This window comes from Bufo bufo, chromosome 4 (assembly GCF_905171765.1).
Source record: "Bufo bufo chromosome 4, aBufBuf1.1, whole genome shotgun sequence".
Classification (NCBI taxonomy): Eukaryota; Metazoa; Chordata; class Amphibia; order Anura; family Bufonidae; genus Bufo; species Bufo bufo.
In genome coordinates, this window is record NC_053392.1 from 524,771,809 (window position 1) to 524,789,681 (window position 17,873).

The following is a 17,873-nucleotide window of genomic DNA, read 5'->3' on the forward strand; positions in this document are numbered from 1 at the left end:
CCATGGATATGTCCTCTCTGACGTCTTCCAATTCCAAAGTAGCTCTAATGGTCTTCAGAAGTTTTTCTGTATCCGTTACTGGAAACAGAAATTTTTTCTCTTTCTCGTCTTCTGATAAGGATGAATCTTCAGACTCTTCATCCCTATCCTCCTCACTATCATCTACTGACTCCACCTCTGAATCTACTCTTTCCGCTGCTTTTTTAGGCTTTTTTGATGTTTTAAGGGACTCCTTAACCTCCGATCTAATGAGTGCTCTAATACCCTTCATAAAATTCGGGGACTCTTCTGCCAGTGTTCTGTCAATACATTCCTGGCATAATTTTTTAGAATAAGATGAGGACAAGGGGCATCTACATAGTGCGCATTCCTTATTCTTTCTCTTTGATGCGACCTTTTTAGGTGGTACCTAAGAAATGACAGCAGATACAAAGAACACCATCAGTATTTATATCAACCGTTGCCTCTTACCCTCTCAGAAGATCCTATACCGGCATCTGCTTTTCCGCGTCCACTTCTTCTGACCTCTTGTCCTCCTCCATAATATACCTAGAGGCATAGAGGTTTTTAGGATAAATATGAAGCAGGGAACAGCACCTCTCCTTGGAGAGTACCACATGTTCCCTGGGAGCTTTCTTGTGCCAGAAGTCACCAACCTGGTCCGGATGCAGAGTACTTTCTGAAAGGAAAAATGACTAGCAGCCCAGCGTTAGGAGAAATCTCTGCAGGTTCAATAGTGCCTGCCAACACTGAGAACGCTGCACCGCCTGGTCTCCCCTTTTATTTCCGGTCACCTGACCGGAACTTGTATCTGGAACGCACGTCTCACCTCTGTGACGTCATTCCGCGACTTCCGGTTCCTGCTCCGGTGCGTTCCACTGCTCCTGCGTCGGCAGTCTGCAGCACACACGTGCGCACCCGGAACTATCGCCCTCTGGCGTGTTCCATGCGAGCCGCTCGTGCGGCCCCACGCGGTCTCACTCCTTTGAGGGACCGGTGTCCTCAGCCTCTGTAATGAAGAATCGGCCCCGGACCGACCTCCATCGTCCCTAAACAGACCCGGCACCCGGTCTCAGGCTGGTAAGACCCATAACTCTCTAGGCTTTCCTAGGACTTCCAAGCCATGGGCCTCCTAGAAATAAAAACTACAAGTCTCCTGCTCCAGGGACAGGAAACCTCACTGAGGTGGGAGAGTGGCTCCACCTTTTTTATGCTACAGGTTTCCTGTCCTTGGAGGCGGAGCCATCTCTCAGTGGTGCTGTCGTGGGGGAGGGGAAAATTCAGTGGTGGAATGGCCACAATTGACAACTGCTGAAACCAGTTATTGGCTGCTGCAGAGCATGTGACCATACCCATGAAGCTCCAGATCCAAACAGTCCTGGGACCAGAACTTTGACATACGGACATCAACGCAGAGGACCGGAATGGCGGGGAACAGGCAAGTATGAATCTTCTATTTACAGAGGCAGGCTGCGGGAATTAGGTAAAGTCTTTATTCCCGGAGAACCCCTTTAAGCCTGTATAAATAAGACCCATTGTGCTAGATCCTGGTATAGAAAACACACTTTTCCTTGCTTATGTATATACGGTTGATCTGTCCATTTCTTTTAAAACTAAAATGTGTAATCAGGCATTTCCTAGTTATCACCCCAACTCTCTTGTGGTATTATCGCTGCCTAAGGGCTCATGCACACGAATTTAGGTATTTTGCAGTCCGCAAAAAATAAGGATGACGTCCATGTGCATTCCGTATTTTGCGGAACGGAAGAGCTGGGCCCTAATAGAACAGTACTATCCTTGTCCGTTATGCAGTCAATAATAGGACATGTTCTATTTCTTTGCGGAACGGAAATACAAACATATGGAAACGGAATGCACACAGTAACTTCTGTTTTCTGTTTTTTTTTTTTGCAGACCCATTGAAATGAATGGTTCCTCATACCGTCCACAAAAAAACTAAACCAAAACATGGAATTACTATACTAATTAGAAAAGGATGTGCTCTATAATTTGTAGAACGGTCAAATGGAACCCAAAAGAATACAGATGTGTGCATGGCCCCATAGAAGTGAAAAGGTAAGTGGCGCTATCTGCAAAAAAAAGCATCCAGAACTTAGATGAAAAATATGATCGTGTGCATGAGGCGTAAATATTGAGAAAATCTGCTCATATGCTACATTTTTTTAATCAAGGGGATTTCCAGATCTGTTCAGTCTCTCATTTGTAGTCTTGTGAAGTTAAAGGGCTTCTGTCAGCAGATTTGTACCCCTGAAACTGGATGACCTGTTGCATATGGCCATGGCAGTTGAAGGCATCTGTGTTGGTCCCATGTTCATATGTGCCCATATTGCTGATAAAAATAATGCTTTAATAAATGCAAATGAGCCTCTACACCTAAGGCTACTTTCACACCTGCGTTAGGTGCGGATCCGTCTGGTGTCTGCACAGACGGATCCGCACCTATAATGCAAACGCTTAGATCCGTTCAGAACGGATCCGTTTGCATTACCATGAACAAAAAATAAATAAATAAATAAATAAATATATATATATATATATTTTTTTTTTGTTCATGATAATGCAAACAGATCCGTTTTGACTTTACATTGAAAGTCAATGGGGGACGGATCCGTTAAAAAATTGAGCCATATAGTGTCATCTTCAAACGGATCCGTCCCCATTGACTTACATTGCAAGTCTGGACGGATCCGTTTGCCTCCGCACGGCCAGGCAGACACCCGAACGCTGTAAGCAGCGTTCAGGTGTCCGCCTGCTGAGCGGAGCGGAGGCTGAACGCTGCCAGACTGATGCATTCTGAGCGGATCCGCATCCACTCAGAATGCATTAGGGCTGGACGGATCCGTTCGGGACCGCTTGTGAGACCCTTCAAACGGAACTCACAAGCGGAGCCCCGAACGCTAGTGTGAAAGTAGCCTAAGGCTTTGATCTCTCTGCAACTGCTGCACTTTTATTGACAGGACCAGGCACAATGATATTTTCACTGCCTGGCCCTGTCAATAGAAGTGCAGAGGGCGCAGCAGTTGTAGAAAGCAAAGTCTCTAGTCTAGGTGGAATGGCAACACCCCTGTTGCCCTAGAAGTTAATTTGCATATATTATAACATAATTTTTAGCAGCAATGCAGACGCATATGAACATGGGACCAACACAGATGCCTTCAGCTGCCAAGCGCACATGTAACAGGTCAGCCAGCTTCAGGTACAAATCTGCTGACAAACGGTGTTGCAGTTCTAGATTATATATTAAGAACAGGTGCTACATATATGTTGTATAATGTCAAGAAACAGATCTAATTACAACAAAGTTGCACTCTCTAGTGAACGCCAAGTATTTCTCAGTCGCCTTTAAAAGACCTATTCGAGGCCAGAGAAATAAATGTAAACCAAGTTTATTTTGCTTTTTAAGTAGTAGTGTTCTTAAAGCACTACAGCATGGTAAACAATGTAAATTAGTACAAGTCATCTCAAAAGCCAGAGTTTTATGAGTTGTTAAAAAGATGCAAGCCTATTCTAACAGGATAAATATTTTTTTTTTAACCATTTCACTTTTCGTTAATGAAGGCTCACAAATGAGCAACACTCCTCATTGAGGAAAACAAAAAGCTGTTGTCGACAAAGCGACAGCACACACAAAAACAAAAAAAATGTGTAAAAATAACTAACTGTACTGTGTTCCCATACTTTCCATAGTTGCTTTACAATGGGATGATATGCACATGATCTTGCTGCAAAAGTCTATTCAACTTGATGTATTTAATCCAACCCACTTCAACTCAAAATAATTCTGTCACTACTTCAGAGAATGCAGCAATCCCCTACTTGTCTCCTAAAGCCGTTTTTTATTTCAATGACATTTCTTCTATGCTGCAGTACCCACCAGAGAAAACTCAATCAAAAATATGGATCTTCTATAGGGGTGAAGGAAACTATTTTGCAGCAATAAACTTAAATTAAATAAATTTGACCGCCCTTAACCCCACAGCCACAAAACGGGGAGAATTTTTTTTATATATATATAAAAAAAAAAAACGTAATTCTTTATGTCATGCAAACCTAAAGATGACCAAAGCTTTAAACAATGGAAGGATAAATTCACAGAAAATCTGTTATACAAAAAACACATAAGAAAAAGGGCCACTAGGTGACATAATTTACAAATTGGCATCATTTTGGTCAACAAGAATCAAAGTGATGTTATCCTGAACAAAACCAAATGTTCAGTGGGAGGAGGGACAGTAACGGCATAACTTGGCTTCTAAAAACTAATCACACATTTCTTCAGGAATCTCATGTGGGTTAAGTATGCCAGGAACTGACATCTGTATTCTGTGTTTCTCTTCCTGGGCTTGCCGAAGGGCAGTTTCCCTTTCTTCCAGAAACAGGTCTGAAGTATCTTCTCCAGCATACTCCTGGAGAGAGATCAGAGAAGAAAAAAATAAAATAAAAAACAGGTTGTAAATATGGATGTATCGGGATAAAACATATTTAGAGATGAGCGAATTTCCGTTCATGAAATTAATTCACACTTCGTTTGGTGGTAAAAGGTGAATTGCGTTATGGATTCCGTTACCACAGACCATAACGCAATTCTATGATGGAATGCCTTTAGAGGCATTCCATCATAATAGAAGTCTATTGGCTGCAAAACGGATCCTGTCCAGTTTCCGGCAGATCCGTTTTGCAGCCCATAGACTTCTATTAAGACGGAATTAATAACTAAATGCCTCTAAAAGGCATTCAGTTATGCATTCAGTCACAGAATTGAGTTATGGTCCGTGGTAACGGAATCCATAACGCAACTCACCTTTTACCTATAATGCAACTCACCTTTTACCACCAAACGAAGTGTTAACGAATTTCAAAATAGGAAATTATATTCAACTCTTAACAATATAAAACATAGGATACTTATTGAAAAAGCAGAAAATAAGCGGTCAAGCAACCCAAATTTTACATTACTGAACAAGCTACAATATATAATTTAAGATGACAAGAAAAAATGACACCGAATTTCAAATGCAGTCCACACAAAAACATGCCAGAATCATTAAATGTAGAATTCTTACCTTAATCTGTACAAGAAAGTCCCTAAGGTGTTCTTTAAATGCGGGAATATCCTGATTTAAGCTGAAGAGGCCAGTCACAAAAAGTTTAACTTGTGCACTAAAGAGGACAAAAATAAAATAATTCATTATGTTACACTATAGTAATACTAAGACCTGCCCCTTTTATAATTAATTTCTAGGCTTTGAGTTCCTTAAAGGGGTTCTCTGGAGAGGGGAGACATTAAAAAACAAACAAAAAAATAAATAAAAAATAAACACTACAGCCAGTGATTAGCTAAGCAGGTATTTACAACCACTCCCTGTTACAGTCCTAGTATTTCATAGAGGTAAATGATCGCTTGTCCCATAGACTGCAAAGCGTTACCATTGCAGCCTATGGAAGTTTCATTATGTTCCTATATAGAGTCCTGCCAAAGGCAGGGTTCCACAAGAACTATTGCTGTGGTAGCCTCAAGCCTTCCAACCATCAGCAACCTAATCTTTGCACGGGTGACCCGTTCAGCATTCTCGGGGAAAAAGCCTCTCAGATGCCATGGTCACGACCGTCCACTGGATCGGAGGGTAAAATTTCTTAGTGATCAGTGTTATCAGCGATCAGACACATCAGCTCCAGATGTCTGCTGTTTAAAACAGCAGAAACTTAGATCGCTCAGCTCCTGAGCAGGCAAAATGTTTAAAAACCCAATTTCCGCTGTACATTAAATGGCAGAGGTCGGGAAAGGGTTATCAACTTAAACTGCAATTTTCACATCACAGCGGCTTCAGTTCTGCCCCAGGGCCCTAACCCTTATATCTATTAGTTCTGATAAATACCTAAAATGAAAACATTTGAAATATGATTTTTAAGTTAATCACTTACTCTTGTAGATGAGGAAATGCAGATTTTAGAAGATTTGCCACATATTCCTGAATAAATAGTTGGTTATTTGGTGGATTTGCAGGATTTAATGCTGCATTTATCTTTCCTTCCTCTACCAAGTTAAACATGTACGCCAGAATTGAAGCATGCATTGTTAAACCTATGAAAAAAATAACCAATTTTGTTTAATGTTAGCGATCTGTTTAGGCTACTTTCTCATGCGCAGGACAGCAATCTGGTAGAGGATGCTGGGAATCAGCCGGACAAAAACTGTTGCGTGCAGAGGATTTTGTCCGGCTGAATCCCAGCATATTTGCTGGTAATCTGAACTACTATTTGTATATCTTGTCATTTTATCAATTTATGAAACGTCATAAGGATATGGTAGATGTTTTTTACAGTGGCAGTCTAAATGTGTTGAACCCACAGCAATGAATGAAATAAATGGTCAGAAGCATTTGGCTGAGCACTGTACCCATTCTGCTCTGATTAGCTCTCCTTTAAGTCAAGCACAGTGGCATAAGGACACATGACTTTCCATCAACCTGTAAATTACTCTGCATGGACTCAAGAGGACAGTAGCACACTAAGCTAAGCACCTCTATCCCACTGTTGCAGGGATCGTGTGGGTCTTACTAATTAAATCTCATGACATGTCACTATGAATGGTCAAAATTTTTATGGAAAGACAGTTACCCCAATTAGACCATCTAAAGATAAATAAGTGGCAATGTATAGAAATACTTACCAGCTGTATGAGAGGTATCGGTCACAACAGAAAAGATGTGCTGTAATATATCACAGAAGTATGTTTGATAGAAACTCTGTGCAGCAGCCTCCTCCTGAGCAACATTTTGCAGTAAAGTATATAGGATCTGTAATCCTGAAAATGACAGTGGATCAAGTCAGTAAAATGCACCATACAGATTTTTATCTAATAACCAAAACTAATTCTTAAAGTTGTTGTCCACTTTCTGACTTAAAAAAAAGGCCTAGATTGGTGTGTGCAGATGTAGAAGACCCTAACTTTATTTCTTACCACAGCTGCTTGGTTCCAGAACCACAATGCCCATTGTGCCTTTGGGTAAAAGGTGGATGCCAGCGGCTGTGCCCTGTAGTGATTCCTCAAGATACAATGGCCTCAGGATACAATATTTTCAACATAAAAAGTTATTTTCTGGCCCATCGTAAGTTGAAACTACACTCAACATACAATGTCTCAGACTCCGATCCAACTAGCCAAGGCCACTTCTCTGGTAAAATAACTATTAGTTGCTAGTTTTTAGCTATTCCTGACTGATATGTAAGGACTTGTTTTATCTGTCTTAGTTGTCTGCTATTTTTTCTTAAATCTTCATCATCTCATCTTGGGTGACATTTTGGGGCTTTGGAATCTTTTACTAAAGTTACAATGGTTTCAACAAACAATAGTCATCCTGGAACCAATCAATATTGTATCTTGAGGGACCACTGTACTGTGGGGGCCCAGAAAGCATTCAGTGATTGCGCAGACACGAGAATTTGCCACTAAGTGTCAGCAGAGAAGATGAGCGTCAAAGGGGCTTTATCAGAAAGCAACAGCACTCTGCAAACACAAAGTACAGTAATACTATAGTTGTAGAATTTTCTATAACTATGGCATTACTGTACTTTGTGTTTGCAGAGTGCTGTTGCATTGTGTTTTTTTCTTTGTTTCTAGCCATGCCAACGTGCACCTGCGCATTGGGATGTGCTGACTGACCCCCTTTTTCTTATCAGAAAGCAGCCAACCCCTTTAATAACATAACAGATTTCTTTTGATCTTCAAATACCTGTGTCTGCAACATTCCTCATTGTGTGTTTAAATGCCCAAATTATGGAGTCCAAAACCAGTTTAAACTGTGCTGGCGGAATAGCCAAAAAAGCAGGGAAACAGTGAGAATTTACAGCTTGCAAGAGCAGAAAAAAGTTTGTCCTGTGATCTGGATATTCCTCAAAGTCCTGGATAAAATATAAAACAGATAACGGGAGTGAATTTTTCAATACTGACAGTTCTTTGACATTTACACTGCATTCTTCTTCAATGTTTACCATGTACAGATCTGACAATATTGTAGTTGCCCACCCCGATATTACAGTATAGCCCTGTTCATCTGAATGGAATTCAGCTCCTATGAGCTTCAGTAGCTGACACAGCCACTTGAAAGTCTACAGAGCTGTGCCATGTAAAACCAGGAAGGCCCCTTCAATCAGCTGATTGGTGGCTGTGTGAGGAGTTGGACCACCACCGAGATAACATCAAAATCCCAGCAAACGAAGTATGGGAGAAAAAAATAAAAAATAAACTAGAATGTTGCAAACTCTAAACGGCAACAAAGAAATCTTTCCACATACCTTGTTTATCATATTTAATGTGCATTCAAACACAGCATCAAATATTTGAGGTATTTCAGCTGTAATATGGCCTCCAAGTTTGTTTACAATAGTGGCCATTGTGCTAAGTACTTCAGGCTCCCTGGCAGCAGGAACATTTCTCTGGTAGTCAATAAGAACAGCATCCAGCAAAGGGGGGACAAAATTTTCAGCAACCTGAGCACATAAATAAAAATTAACACACTTCAGACCAATACAATTAGTGTCTGGCACACTAAAATAAACACTCATTATAATAATTAATATTAAGCATTTGCTTTCTTCAACTACACGAGATGGACACTATACATCCAGTGGTGGATCCAGCAGGATGAATCTACATTATTATGGTTACAGTTTTATCAATTCTCTCACAGGAAAAATGTAGCAAATGGCAAAATGCAATAAACTGCACCATATTGTATTAAGAATAAATACATGGAATGATAAACTTGGCGCCAAAAAGTTCCCAATTTTTTGTGCACAAGGCCTATTTTGCGTGAAAATGTGTTCCTTTCTGCCGCTGATGGATGCCCAAGAGGTGTCTAAGGCTACTTTCACACTAGCGTTTTCAATTCCGCTATTGAGATCAGTCATAGGATCTCAATAGCGAAAGCAAACACTTCATTTTTGTCCCCATTCATTGTCAATGGGGACAAAACTGAACGAAATGCACCAAAATGCATTCCGTTCGGTTGCGTCCCCGTCACATACAGAATAACGCTACAAGCAGCGTTTTTCTGTCCACGATGTGGTGCAGAGCAAAATGGATCCGTCCTGACACACTATGTAAGTCAATGGGGACGGATCCGTTTTCTCTGACCATAGAAAATGGATCTATCCCTCATTGACTTTCAATGGTGTTCAAGATTGATCCGTCATGGCTATAGAAGACATAATACAACCAGATCCATTCATGACGAATGCATGCAGTTGTATTATGCTAACAGAAGCATTTTCTCATCCGCATCATTGGGGGAACAGGCTAGACCATGGGTATAGCTGCTGCCACTAGGAGGCGACACTAAGCACAAAAGTGTGAGCTCCTCCCTTCAAGCTATACCCTCCCTACAGGGACTAAGCTAAAACTGTTTTTAGCTTAGTGTTCGAGCAGACCTCCCTGCTTTGCTTGCAGGTCTGCAGTTCTCTTTAAAAAAAATTCCTCCTTGGAACAACTGTGTCCCCCTCTGGGGACAGAACAGAGTGGGCCTCCAGCATATTCACGGAGGCAGACATTCTACAGATTGAGTAAAATCGCTCTATCCTCCGGTCCCCAGCCCCCTCGCCTTCCACCAGGCCCTGCAAACAGTGCGTTCCCAGCAGGCGCCAGCTGCCTTTCTCTGCTGGGCATCATTTTGCCGTTCCCAGCTTCCTGTTTGGCACTCTGCTCCCTCCCTGAGGCTCTTCCGGTCAGCCCCGCCTGTACGCGAGGCCCTGCGGCCTACTAGGCTGGATCTTCCGGAGGGTTAAAGGGGGCGGGTCCTGTGCTTTCTGGGCGCAAGACCAGCAGCCCTCTGAGCTCCGCTCCAACACTCAGCTTAACCCCCTCTGAGCTGGCGCATTGTGTAAATACATTGCAGCCTCATGTCCGAGGCACCACCCTCACAGCTCTGCAAGGAGAAGGCTGATTAGTCACTCTTTATAGACTGTAGGGGATTGGGACCGTATGTAATTTTAACAATTCTTAACCCATTCGAGCTTCCGGTTCTCTGGGCCTGGTTCTCACAGCCCTATACTTAGCCCTAGCAGTTGAGATGCCATGATCACGAGGTGGTTCTCCCACGGTGAGGCTCATCCCTTACAATGGCTAAGTAGTTACCCTACCACTGGTTTCGGTAAGCCCCATCACATTCCTCTCCTTCCTTAGGCGGAATATGTGCATTTACCTGGACCCCGTATGTCAGGAGAAGGGAACGGAAAGACCTGCTTCCCATACAGAGGAGGCGAGGAACAAGCTGTGAAATGTAAGACCAGAGATATCCCTGGCCACAAAGTCTCAGAGAAAAAAAAGGAACCAGTCACAGGCCCTGGTAATACAAGCGGAGACCCACTGGTCAGAGATATTGGAGTAGAAGGACTCCAAACAGCCTAAGGAGGAACAGTTCTCCAAACGGGGGAAAGCCTCAAGAAGGCAACAATGAGGACCCAGGAGGGAAAAGGACCAAACCGGGCCCAAAGAAGCAGCAGTCATACAGAGCCTGTGCGGTCAAAATGCCATGGGTAGCTTCCCCAGAAGGGAGCGGCCAGCTGGATGGTCTAAGAAAGAGTGGGGGTCAGGGACTCCAAGCAGGATTACCTGGACAGGGGCTCAAGGAGGGTCCAAAGAACCAGACCACCTAAGGACAATAATAGACAGAAAATCAAGCAAACAACATCGGCCATGGGTGACCAACCATCCCAAGTGTAGTGACCAGCAAACTGTATAACACTGTCCCAGAAGGGGCAAGTACAGCAGTCTGGATTTGGTAAAAGAATCTCCAAACATCCAAATGTCAGAAAGGATGCAGAAGTCGGCAGGGGAAGCCGGGAGAGACTACACTGACATGTAGAAACCAGCAGCGCACATTGAAACCCCCAGGGAAGGAACTGACAGGTGCAGACAACGGCCAGGCCCAAGCGAACAGCCCTTCTGTCATGAAGCACAACTAATCAGAGAACATAAGGGAGTACCAAGAACATCCAGACCATGGAAGAGGTACAGGGCGATACCAGAGCAAGCAGTGGAAAAGGCCACCCACCGGCAGGTGTGTGGCACTCACTAGTGCTGTCACAGCCATATCAGAGAGGACATTCAGCGAAGACGCTTGTCATTGACCACCCAGAAGGATTCGGTATGGTGTAAGGACATTCAGCGATGACCCAAAACTGCAGTAGCAGCTGGTGCTCACAATGCTGCGTACGGTTGCAGGATAGAACTTCCAGTGGTGATCCCTGTACTCTGCCAGGACTGTGCCATGTAACTATCTGAAAAGAAAGCAGAGGAGCAGTAATAACGCAAGTACTCCATCATGAAATGGGGTAACGCGGCTGTGCAGCATGCAGTAGTACTTTACAACCTGCCCACGGAGGGGGGAGCAGTTTTCTGGTGCATAACAGGACTGGGAAGTCTTGTTAAATAGTGCGTCAGGTAATGAAGTAAAAAATCATTCCTAGAACAGAGGCAAAGAAGACTAGACTGGCCTGGCTCAGGAGGAACTGCACCTGGTGTCAGATCTCAACAGGCCAGCAATATACTGAAACTAACAAAGCAACTCTACTCTGCCCAGGAAGGGCGGAGACATATGGATACCAGGTATGTCATGTATGCTAGAAGCAGAAAATAATGTGAGGAATACAGCATCAGGAGATTAAAGGGGGGTGCACAGATTGTACCAATAGGGCATAGCTCCTGGAGATACTGCAAATACTCCGCCTATAATGGAGTATTGTGGCTGCATGGTGCTCATTATAATGATAGTGGAACAGAGCTACAGCATTTGGAAATGCTACATTATATGGAGGCTGTACAGGTACTCTACATAATAAGGGAGAAATACGGCTGTGTAGTGCAGACTTAAAACCAGACAGGTGTAAAGTGCACAGCATCTGGAGATGGCACAGGAACTCCACGTCAGAGGGGAGCGATGCCTGTGTGGTGCGCACTAGAACCAAAGAGGTGCAATGGCTACCCCAGGGGTAAGGCAGAGGGCTTGAGGGGGAGACTGGAAAAAAGGAAAAAAAAAAAAAAAAAAAGCCAGCCAGAGGCTGTCCTACCAGACCCCAGGTGCTGTGTCCCGAAGAGGTGCTAAAGCAGCTGCAGGTGAGATGCCGGCAAGATGGAGGCTTCTTCTCCCAAGAGAGAGAAGGATCCGCTCCCCAGGCTAAAGGCCCACGCTTATCCATGATAGGATGTAGAAGATGGCCCGGGAGGGGTTATGGAAGAAGCCCGGGAAACCAAGAGGGGGCAGGACGAGCGCGGCCTAGCAGGCTCAAAAGCCGGGGCCTCGATTTATGAGGTGGCCGCGATTGCAATGCTGTCAGCGGCAGACCGCGGGGGGCCCCCGGGAGAAGAATGGGTAGAGACGCCTGGAAAGGAGCGGCTCTGACTAAATTGAGGAAAAAGGGGCCGGAGAAAAACGCGGCCGAGTCCCGGCAAAAGCCGGGGACTAAAAGTAGATAGGAGGCCGCAAGGGAAGCGGAATGGCCAGGGAGAAGAGAAAAGGAGCCTGGGGGTGCCCCCCCCCTCCCCCTTAGGGATAAATTCCTCCCAGCCTGGGGGAGAAGGAGTTAAAGGCAGCGGAATAGCACCCCGGACTCCTCAAAAAGGTGGATCCCACCCCCTGGTCACGACAGGGGACCTCACCCGGGACCCCCAGTAACTCTGGGACAGGAACGCAGGGGAAATAGTCACCGTCCGATGTCTTCAGCCGCCGCAGGGTCACCCATCGGCAGACTCCACACGGGGACCGTGGGAATGCCGGCATGCCACTGGGGACTGGGTGACCGGTGAGGTACCTGAGTACGCGCCCGCAGGGGGTGCAACTAAAGTGGCAAGCCACGATGAAGCCCCATCCTGCAGCAGGTTGAGACCTGCAGAAGAAAGGAAAAAAATAAAAAATAAAGTGCAACAAGACCTGCGAAAAAAGAGCAGGTCATGTCTGCCTCCTACGGACACTAGACTAAAACTACACAGCCTAGTGCTGTGGAGAGGGTATAGCAAACCTGGGCGGAGACTACCTTTTTAGTTATCTAGTACCTCCTAGTGGTAGCTGGGCATATACTCATGGTACTGTGTCCCCCAATGCCATTAACGAGAAAGTTGCATATAAATTGTATGTAACGTACTGATTGAAATCCAAGCTCTTTCCATGCTTAGGAGTCATGTATGGACAACATTCCCTGTATGGGTGTTCGCGAGTCAATAATTCTTACTGAATCTTTTCTCACAAAACTATCAGTTGGCCCAGCTCTTTCTGCTTTATCACAAGATGCATGTAGACTGGATAGCATTATTATGCTGAGCGGTTACAGCAAACTGTTTAGGCTGTATAAACACTACAAGTAAAAATAGATATACTTACCATTTGGGGGTCATTAGACCTGCTCACCCAGCCGGAAATCAGTTTTAAAGTTTCCTTTTTTACTGTTCTCATACTTCGTATCAGAGGTTGCTTTGTGACCATTTCACCTTTAAAGATGGAGGAAAAAAAAAAAGTTACAATTATGACTTCCATGTGTAATGGGCGATACACTCCAAAACACAGACTGAAAATTTGTAAAGCTTACCATTTGCTTGAATAGCTGCAGAAATATTTTCACTTAGGCACTTGTACACATTTAACATATCCAAGTAAATCCTTCCAAGCTGAATAACAAAAGGGTGACCAACCGCTTTACATGCCCTAACATTTGTTTTTAGGATACTGCCGAGTTGTTTCACCGTTTCTGGATCTTTCAAGATATCAACATTCTATAAAAGGGAAGAACAAAAAATAAAAAATAAATAGCTGCAGATTCTAGAATTCAACTTTATTTGCCCATGAATCAAAAATAGACCCACACAAAGAACTTCATGACAACACTGCACCTGATCAAATTCTGAGGAGTGACACTTAGAGCTTTGGCATAGGCCATAATAATAAAATTAAAAAAAAGTCTGATTTTCTAAGTATATAAGAAAACGTTTAGATAGACATGCACTTCCCAGCACATGCTAATGCTCTACGTCCCATCTTTATACGTTGCCATTGCAGTCAGAGGCTCCAACAGCTTTGACTGACAGGACCAGGCAGTGTGAATGTACCCACACCTGGCCATGAAGTCTCATGGAAGTGCATGCGCCGAATGCATTGCCATGAGACTTTGTAACACCAATGGGGCTAATATGTTAAACATAGGGGCTTTTTTCTATGAATTGGCAGCACATATAGAGATGAGAAACAGCATTAGAATATGCAGACAAGCGAAGAGGATGATGGTTTTAGTTAAAGGTATGAAATGATTCCCTTTAAGAATATCATTGCAATTCTCTTTAGATTACTTTCCAAATGTTAATAACTTTGAAGCAAAATTCTTAATTTGTACATTACCCACCTTAGTGGCTTGTTGAATAATACTATCCCATACTTGATTTGGAAGCAACATATATTTCTCTATCAAATGTTCTTGCACAGGTTGATCTGTCTGAGCACCAATCATATATCCAACTGCTTCATAAAATGTGTGAACCTAAAAAAAATAAAAAATAATATATAATAAAATGTAAGAAATGGAAATTACTTAAATGGGGTTGTTAGTTTTTTTGTTTTATATTGATGATCTACTCTCAGGATAAGTCATCAATATCAGATAAGCTGGGAGCTGACTCTTCTCTTCAGACAGCTGATGTAGAGAATAAACATTAACTAACATTACCATAAACATTACCTTACCTGTTGCGGCTGAAGGTCACATATTATAGTATTAATATTATTTAAAATTTCATCTATGAAAGGCATCACTTCTCCAACTTGCACTTGAACAAAATGTCTACGACATTTTTGAGCGATCTTGATAAAGGTATCACATGCCATATCCTGCACACCATCGTGGGTCTCTGAAAAAAAAAAAAAAAAAAGTGTACCCAATTAGTACAAGCAACATTTGCTTAACGTCTCATATGGTGCTAGATCAGGTTAAAATATATCCCATACCATGCATAAACTCAAATAGTTTGTTCACAACTGTCTTCAGAAATTTCCAGTGGGCTCTTAAAAACCTGGGATACTGGCCAACAATGTACATTATGTTTGATGCAATTATGGCTTTATTGTCTTTTCCACGCTTTTGCTCACAGAGACCAAGGAGATCCTACAGATTAAAAAAAAAAAAGAAAAAAAAAATCTTTGCAGGTAACTGCACAGACAAAAACCTGTGACAAGTCAGAAAATGTTAGGTTTGGTTTACAAAATTGATGGACCGCCACAAACCTAATACAGCAAGACATACCTTTATAACTGTTACAAGGAACCGCTTCTCATCCTCTTCATGCATGGCTCCACTAATTGAACCAATGGCCCAACACAAAGTGTTCAGATTTTTCCATGACCATTCGGAGCCATTAACTTGATTGTGCAGTTTCTCAGTCATAATTCTTTCAGTATCTGCATAATCCAGATGTGTGAGGTATACTGAAAAGAAAACATTTCTTTGAAGGTCAGGATCGCAGAATCAACTCATCCAAATGCTAAAGCAAAAAACTGCACAGTAAATGACAACCAAGTTCTGATGACAGAGCTACTGCAAAACATGTTCTACAGGGTGCTGGAACCCCTCCAATCAGATATTGATGGCCTATCCTGAGAAGACGATAAGCTATCAATTTAGAACTACTGAAAAATCCTATTAAAGGATTTGGCCAAATTGTTTATGGCATTTTGAGATAAGTCATTGTAGTTACGTATGCTCTATACATGCACACAAGACTTTGTACTGTCCCCCAGCAGTCACAATGAAGGCCCTCAGCTGCTCCTGTATCGGTGAAGTAAACATACTCACATTACATCCTCCAGCTCATGGACAGAAGATGCTTATTCTGCCGACAACTGGACATTCGGGGAGCTTCAATGACAGCTATGGGACATTACAAAGTCATGTATGCTTGTATGACTAATTTGGCTAACCCCTTTAAAAGGGCTTTTCAGTACTTTTAAATTGATGGGCTATCTACAGGATAGACCAGCCAATATTTTATTGATGGGGGTACAACACCCTGCTGATCAGCTGTTCAGCAGTAGCTCTGGCACCAAAACTACACAGCTCAATCCACAGTGAACAAGGCTGTGTAGTTCTGGTGCCGGAGCTACTGCTGAACAGCTGATGCTATTTGTAATTGGGCGTTTGCTATTGTGTTTATAAAAAAAAAAAAAATTATTTATATATATATATATATATATATATATATATATATATATATATATATATATATATATATATATATATTTACACACAGTGTGTGATACCCCATAATTGCCACAGCTTTTTCTCTTTTGCGGGGGAGAACCTATAGTTCATGAATGGAACAACTTGAGATTTAGAATAAATTTACCTAGTGTTTCCCTCATATTCTTATACAGGTTGATCGAATCTGTGTCCTTCATAAATTCTCGAACAACTTCACCCTGATCATTCTCTACAACAAGAACTTCCTCTGGTTTAGCCATTCGACTAACCATCAACAAACGCACCTAGATAGGGAATATACGAAAACAATTAGCAATTAACATATTTCTCTTAAATCCTTCTTTCAAAAAGACACTAAACCTAGACATAAATAATGCAAGCAAAACAGGAGATACATTTGTCCCCACTGTATACTAGTCTGGGGGATTTTCTGCATGTTTCTGAAACAATCTTCTAATTTCTTCCATTTTAGGGGCTGGGGAATAGCCGATAGGGTGGTGCGTGATGATCCGTGCTGCACTGCAAACATTTAATTACCTTAAAGCAGGGATGGCCAACCTGAGGCTCTCCAGCTGTTGCAAAACTACAACTCCCAGCATGCCTGGACTGCCTACAGCTATCAGCCTACAGCAGAGCATGGTGGGAGTTGTAGTTTTACAACAACTGGAGAGCTGCAGGTTGGCCATACCTGCCTTTTCAAGAATCACCTTATCCACAACACTGTGATTGGTTTCTGTCTTAAATAAAACTTAACTTTTAGCGTTAGAAAAATATATCTTTATCTGAATTGCTAATAAGCGCTCGTTACAAGTTAAGTATGATCTGTAAGGCTACTTTCACAATGGCGTTTTGGTTTCAGTTTGTGAGATCCGTTTCAGGGCTCTCACAAGTGGCCCAAAACTGATTCGTTTTGCATTCTAAATGGATAAGGATCCGTTCAAAATGCATCAGTTTGCCTCCGTTCCGCTCTGCAGCGTTTTGGTGTCCGCCTGACTATGTGGAGGCAAACGGATCTGTCCTGACACACAATGCAAGTCAATGGTGTTCAAGACGGATCTGTTTTGGTAATGTTAAAGAGAATACAAACGGATCCGTTCTGAACAGATGCATGCGGTTGTATTATCGGTGCGGATCCGTCTGTGCAGATACATGACGGATCCGCACCAAACGAGAGTGTGAAAGTAGCCTTATTAATGAGGGGCCGTGGTGATAGCTGCTCAAATGTATAAAAAGTATTATAGGACTGATTGGAAATATTGATGTCTATTGCTAACTATTAGCCTTGGGATGGGGCACAGAGCTCTTGCCCACCCCCATCAAGTAGCGAGATATCCATTTTACAAGTAGTATGTTTCCATGATAGAATGACTTAATTAGGGTCCCTGCACAAAAAAGTAGGCCATGTTTACTAACCCAAGTTCACCTAGACCAGTGATTGTGAACCTTTTAGAGCCAGAGTGCCCAAACTGTAACACAAAACCCACGTATTTATCGCAAAGTGTCATCATGGCAATTTACCCTGAATACCAATATAGTGGATCTTCCATGTACTTTATTTAGCTATAATACCCTGCCTACATTCAGTGTGCTGCCTGTGCTCTTCATATAGTGTGCCCTGC

General features: G+C 42.7%; 1 protein-coding gene across 1 annotated transcript in view; it reads right to left on the minus strand.

Annotated features, from left to right (window-relative positions):
• Nucleotides 1-3,391: 3,391 nt before the first annotated feature.
• XPO1 (exportin 1) overlaps nt 3,392-17,873 on the minus strand; it is a 101,170-nt gene continuing 86,688 nt past the window's right edge. Inside the window, exons 13-25 of the mRNA XM_040429734.1 lie at nt 16,400-16,538; nt 15,301-15,482; nt 15,006-15,162; nt 14,745-14,908; nt 14,407-14,541; nt 13,600-13,783; nt 13,395-13,501; nt 8,317-8,511; nt 7,755-7,923; nt 6,692-6,826; nt 5,944-6,103; nt 5,085-5,181; nt 3,392-4,427 (exon numbers count right to left, since the gene is read on the minus strand). Of these exons, the coding sequence (XP_040285668.1) occupies nt 4,281-4,427; nt 5,085-5,181; nt 5,944-6,103; nt 6,692-6,826; nt 7,755-7,923; nt 8,317-8,511; nt 13,395-13,501; nt 13,600-13,783; nt 14,407-14,541; nt 14,745-14,908; nt 15,006-15,162; nt 15,301-15,482; nt 16,400-16,538 (1,971 nt within the window). The 3' untranslated portion in view covers nt 3,392-4,280. The remainder of the gene's footprint in view (nt 4,428-5,084; nt 5,182-5,943; nt 6,104-6,691; nt 6,827-7,754; nt 7,924-8,316; nt 8,512-13,394; nt 13,502-13,599; nt 13,784-14,406; nt 14,542-14,744; nt 14,909-15,005; nt 15,163-15,300; nt 15,483-16,399; nt 16,539-17,873) is intronic.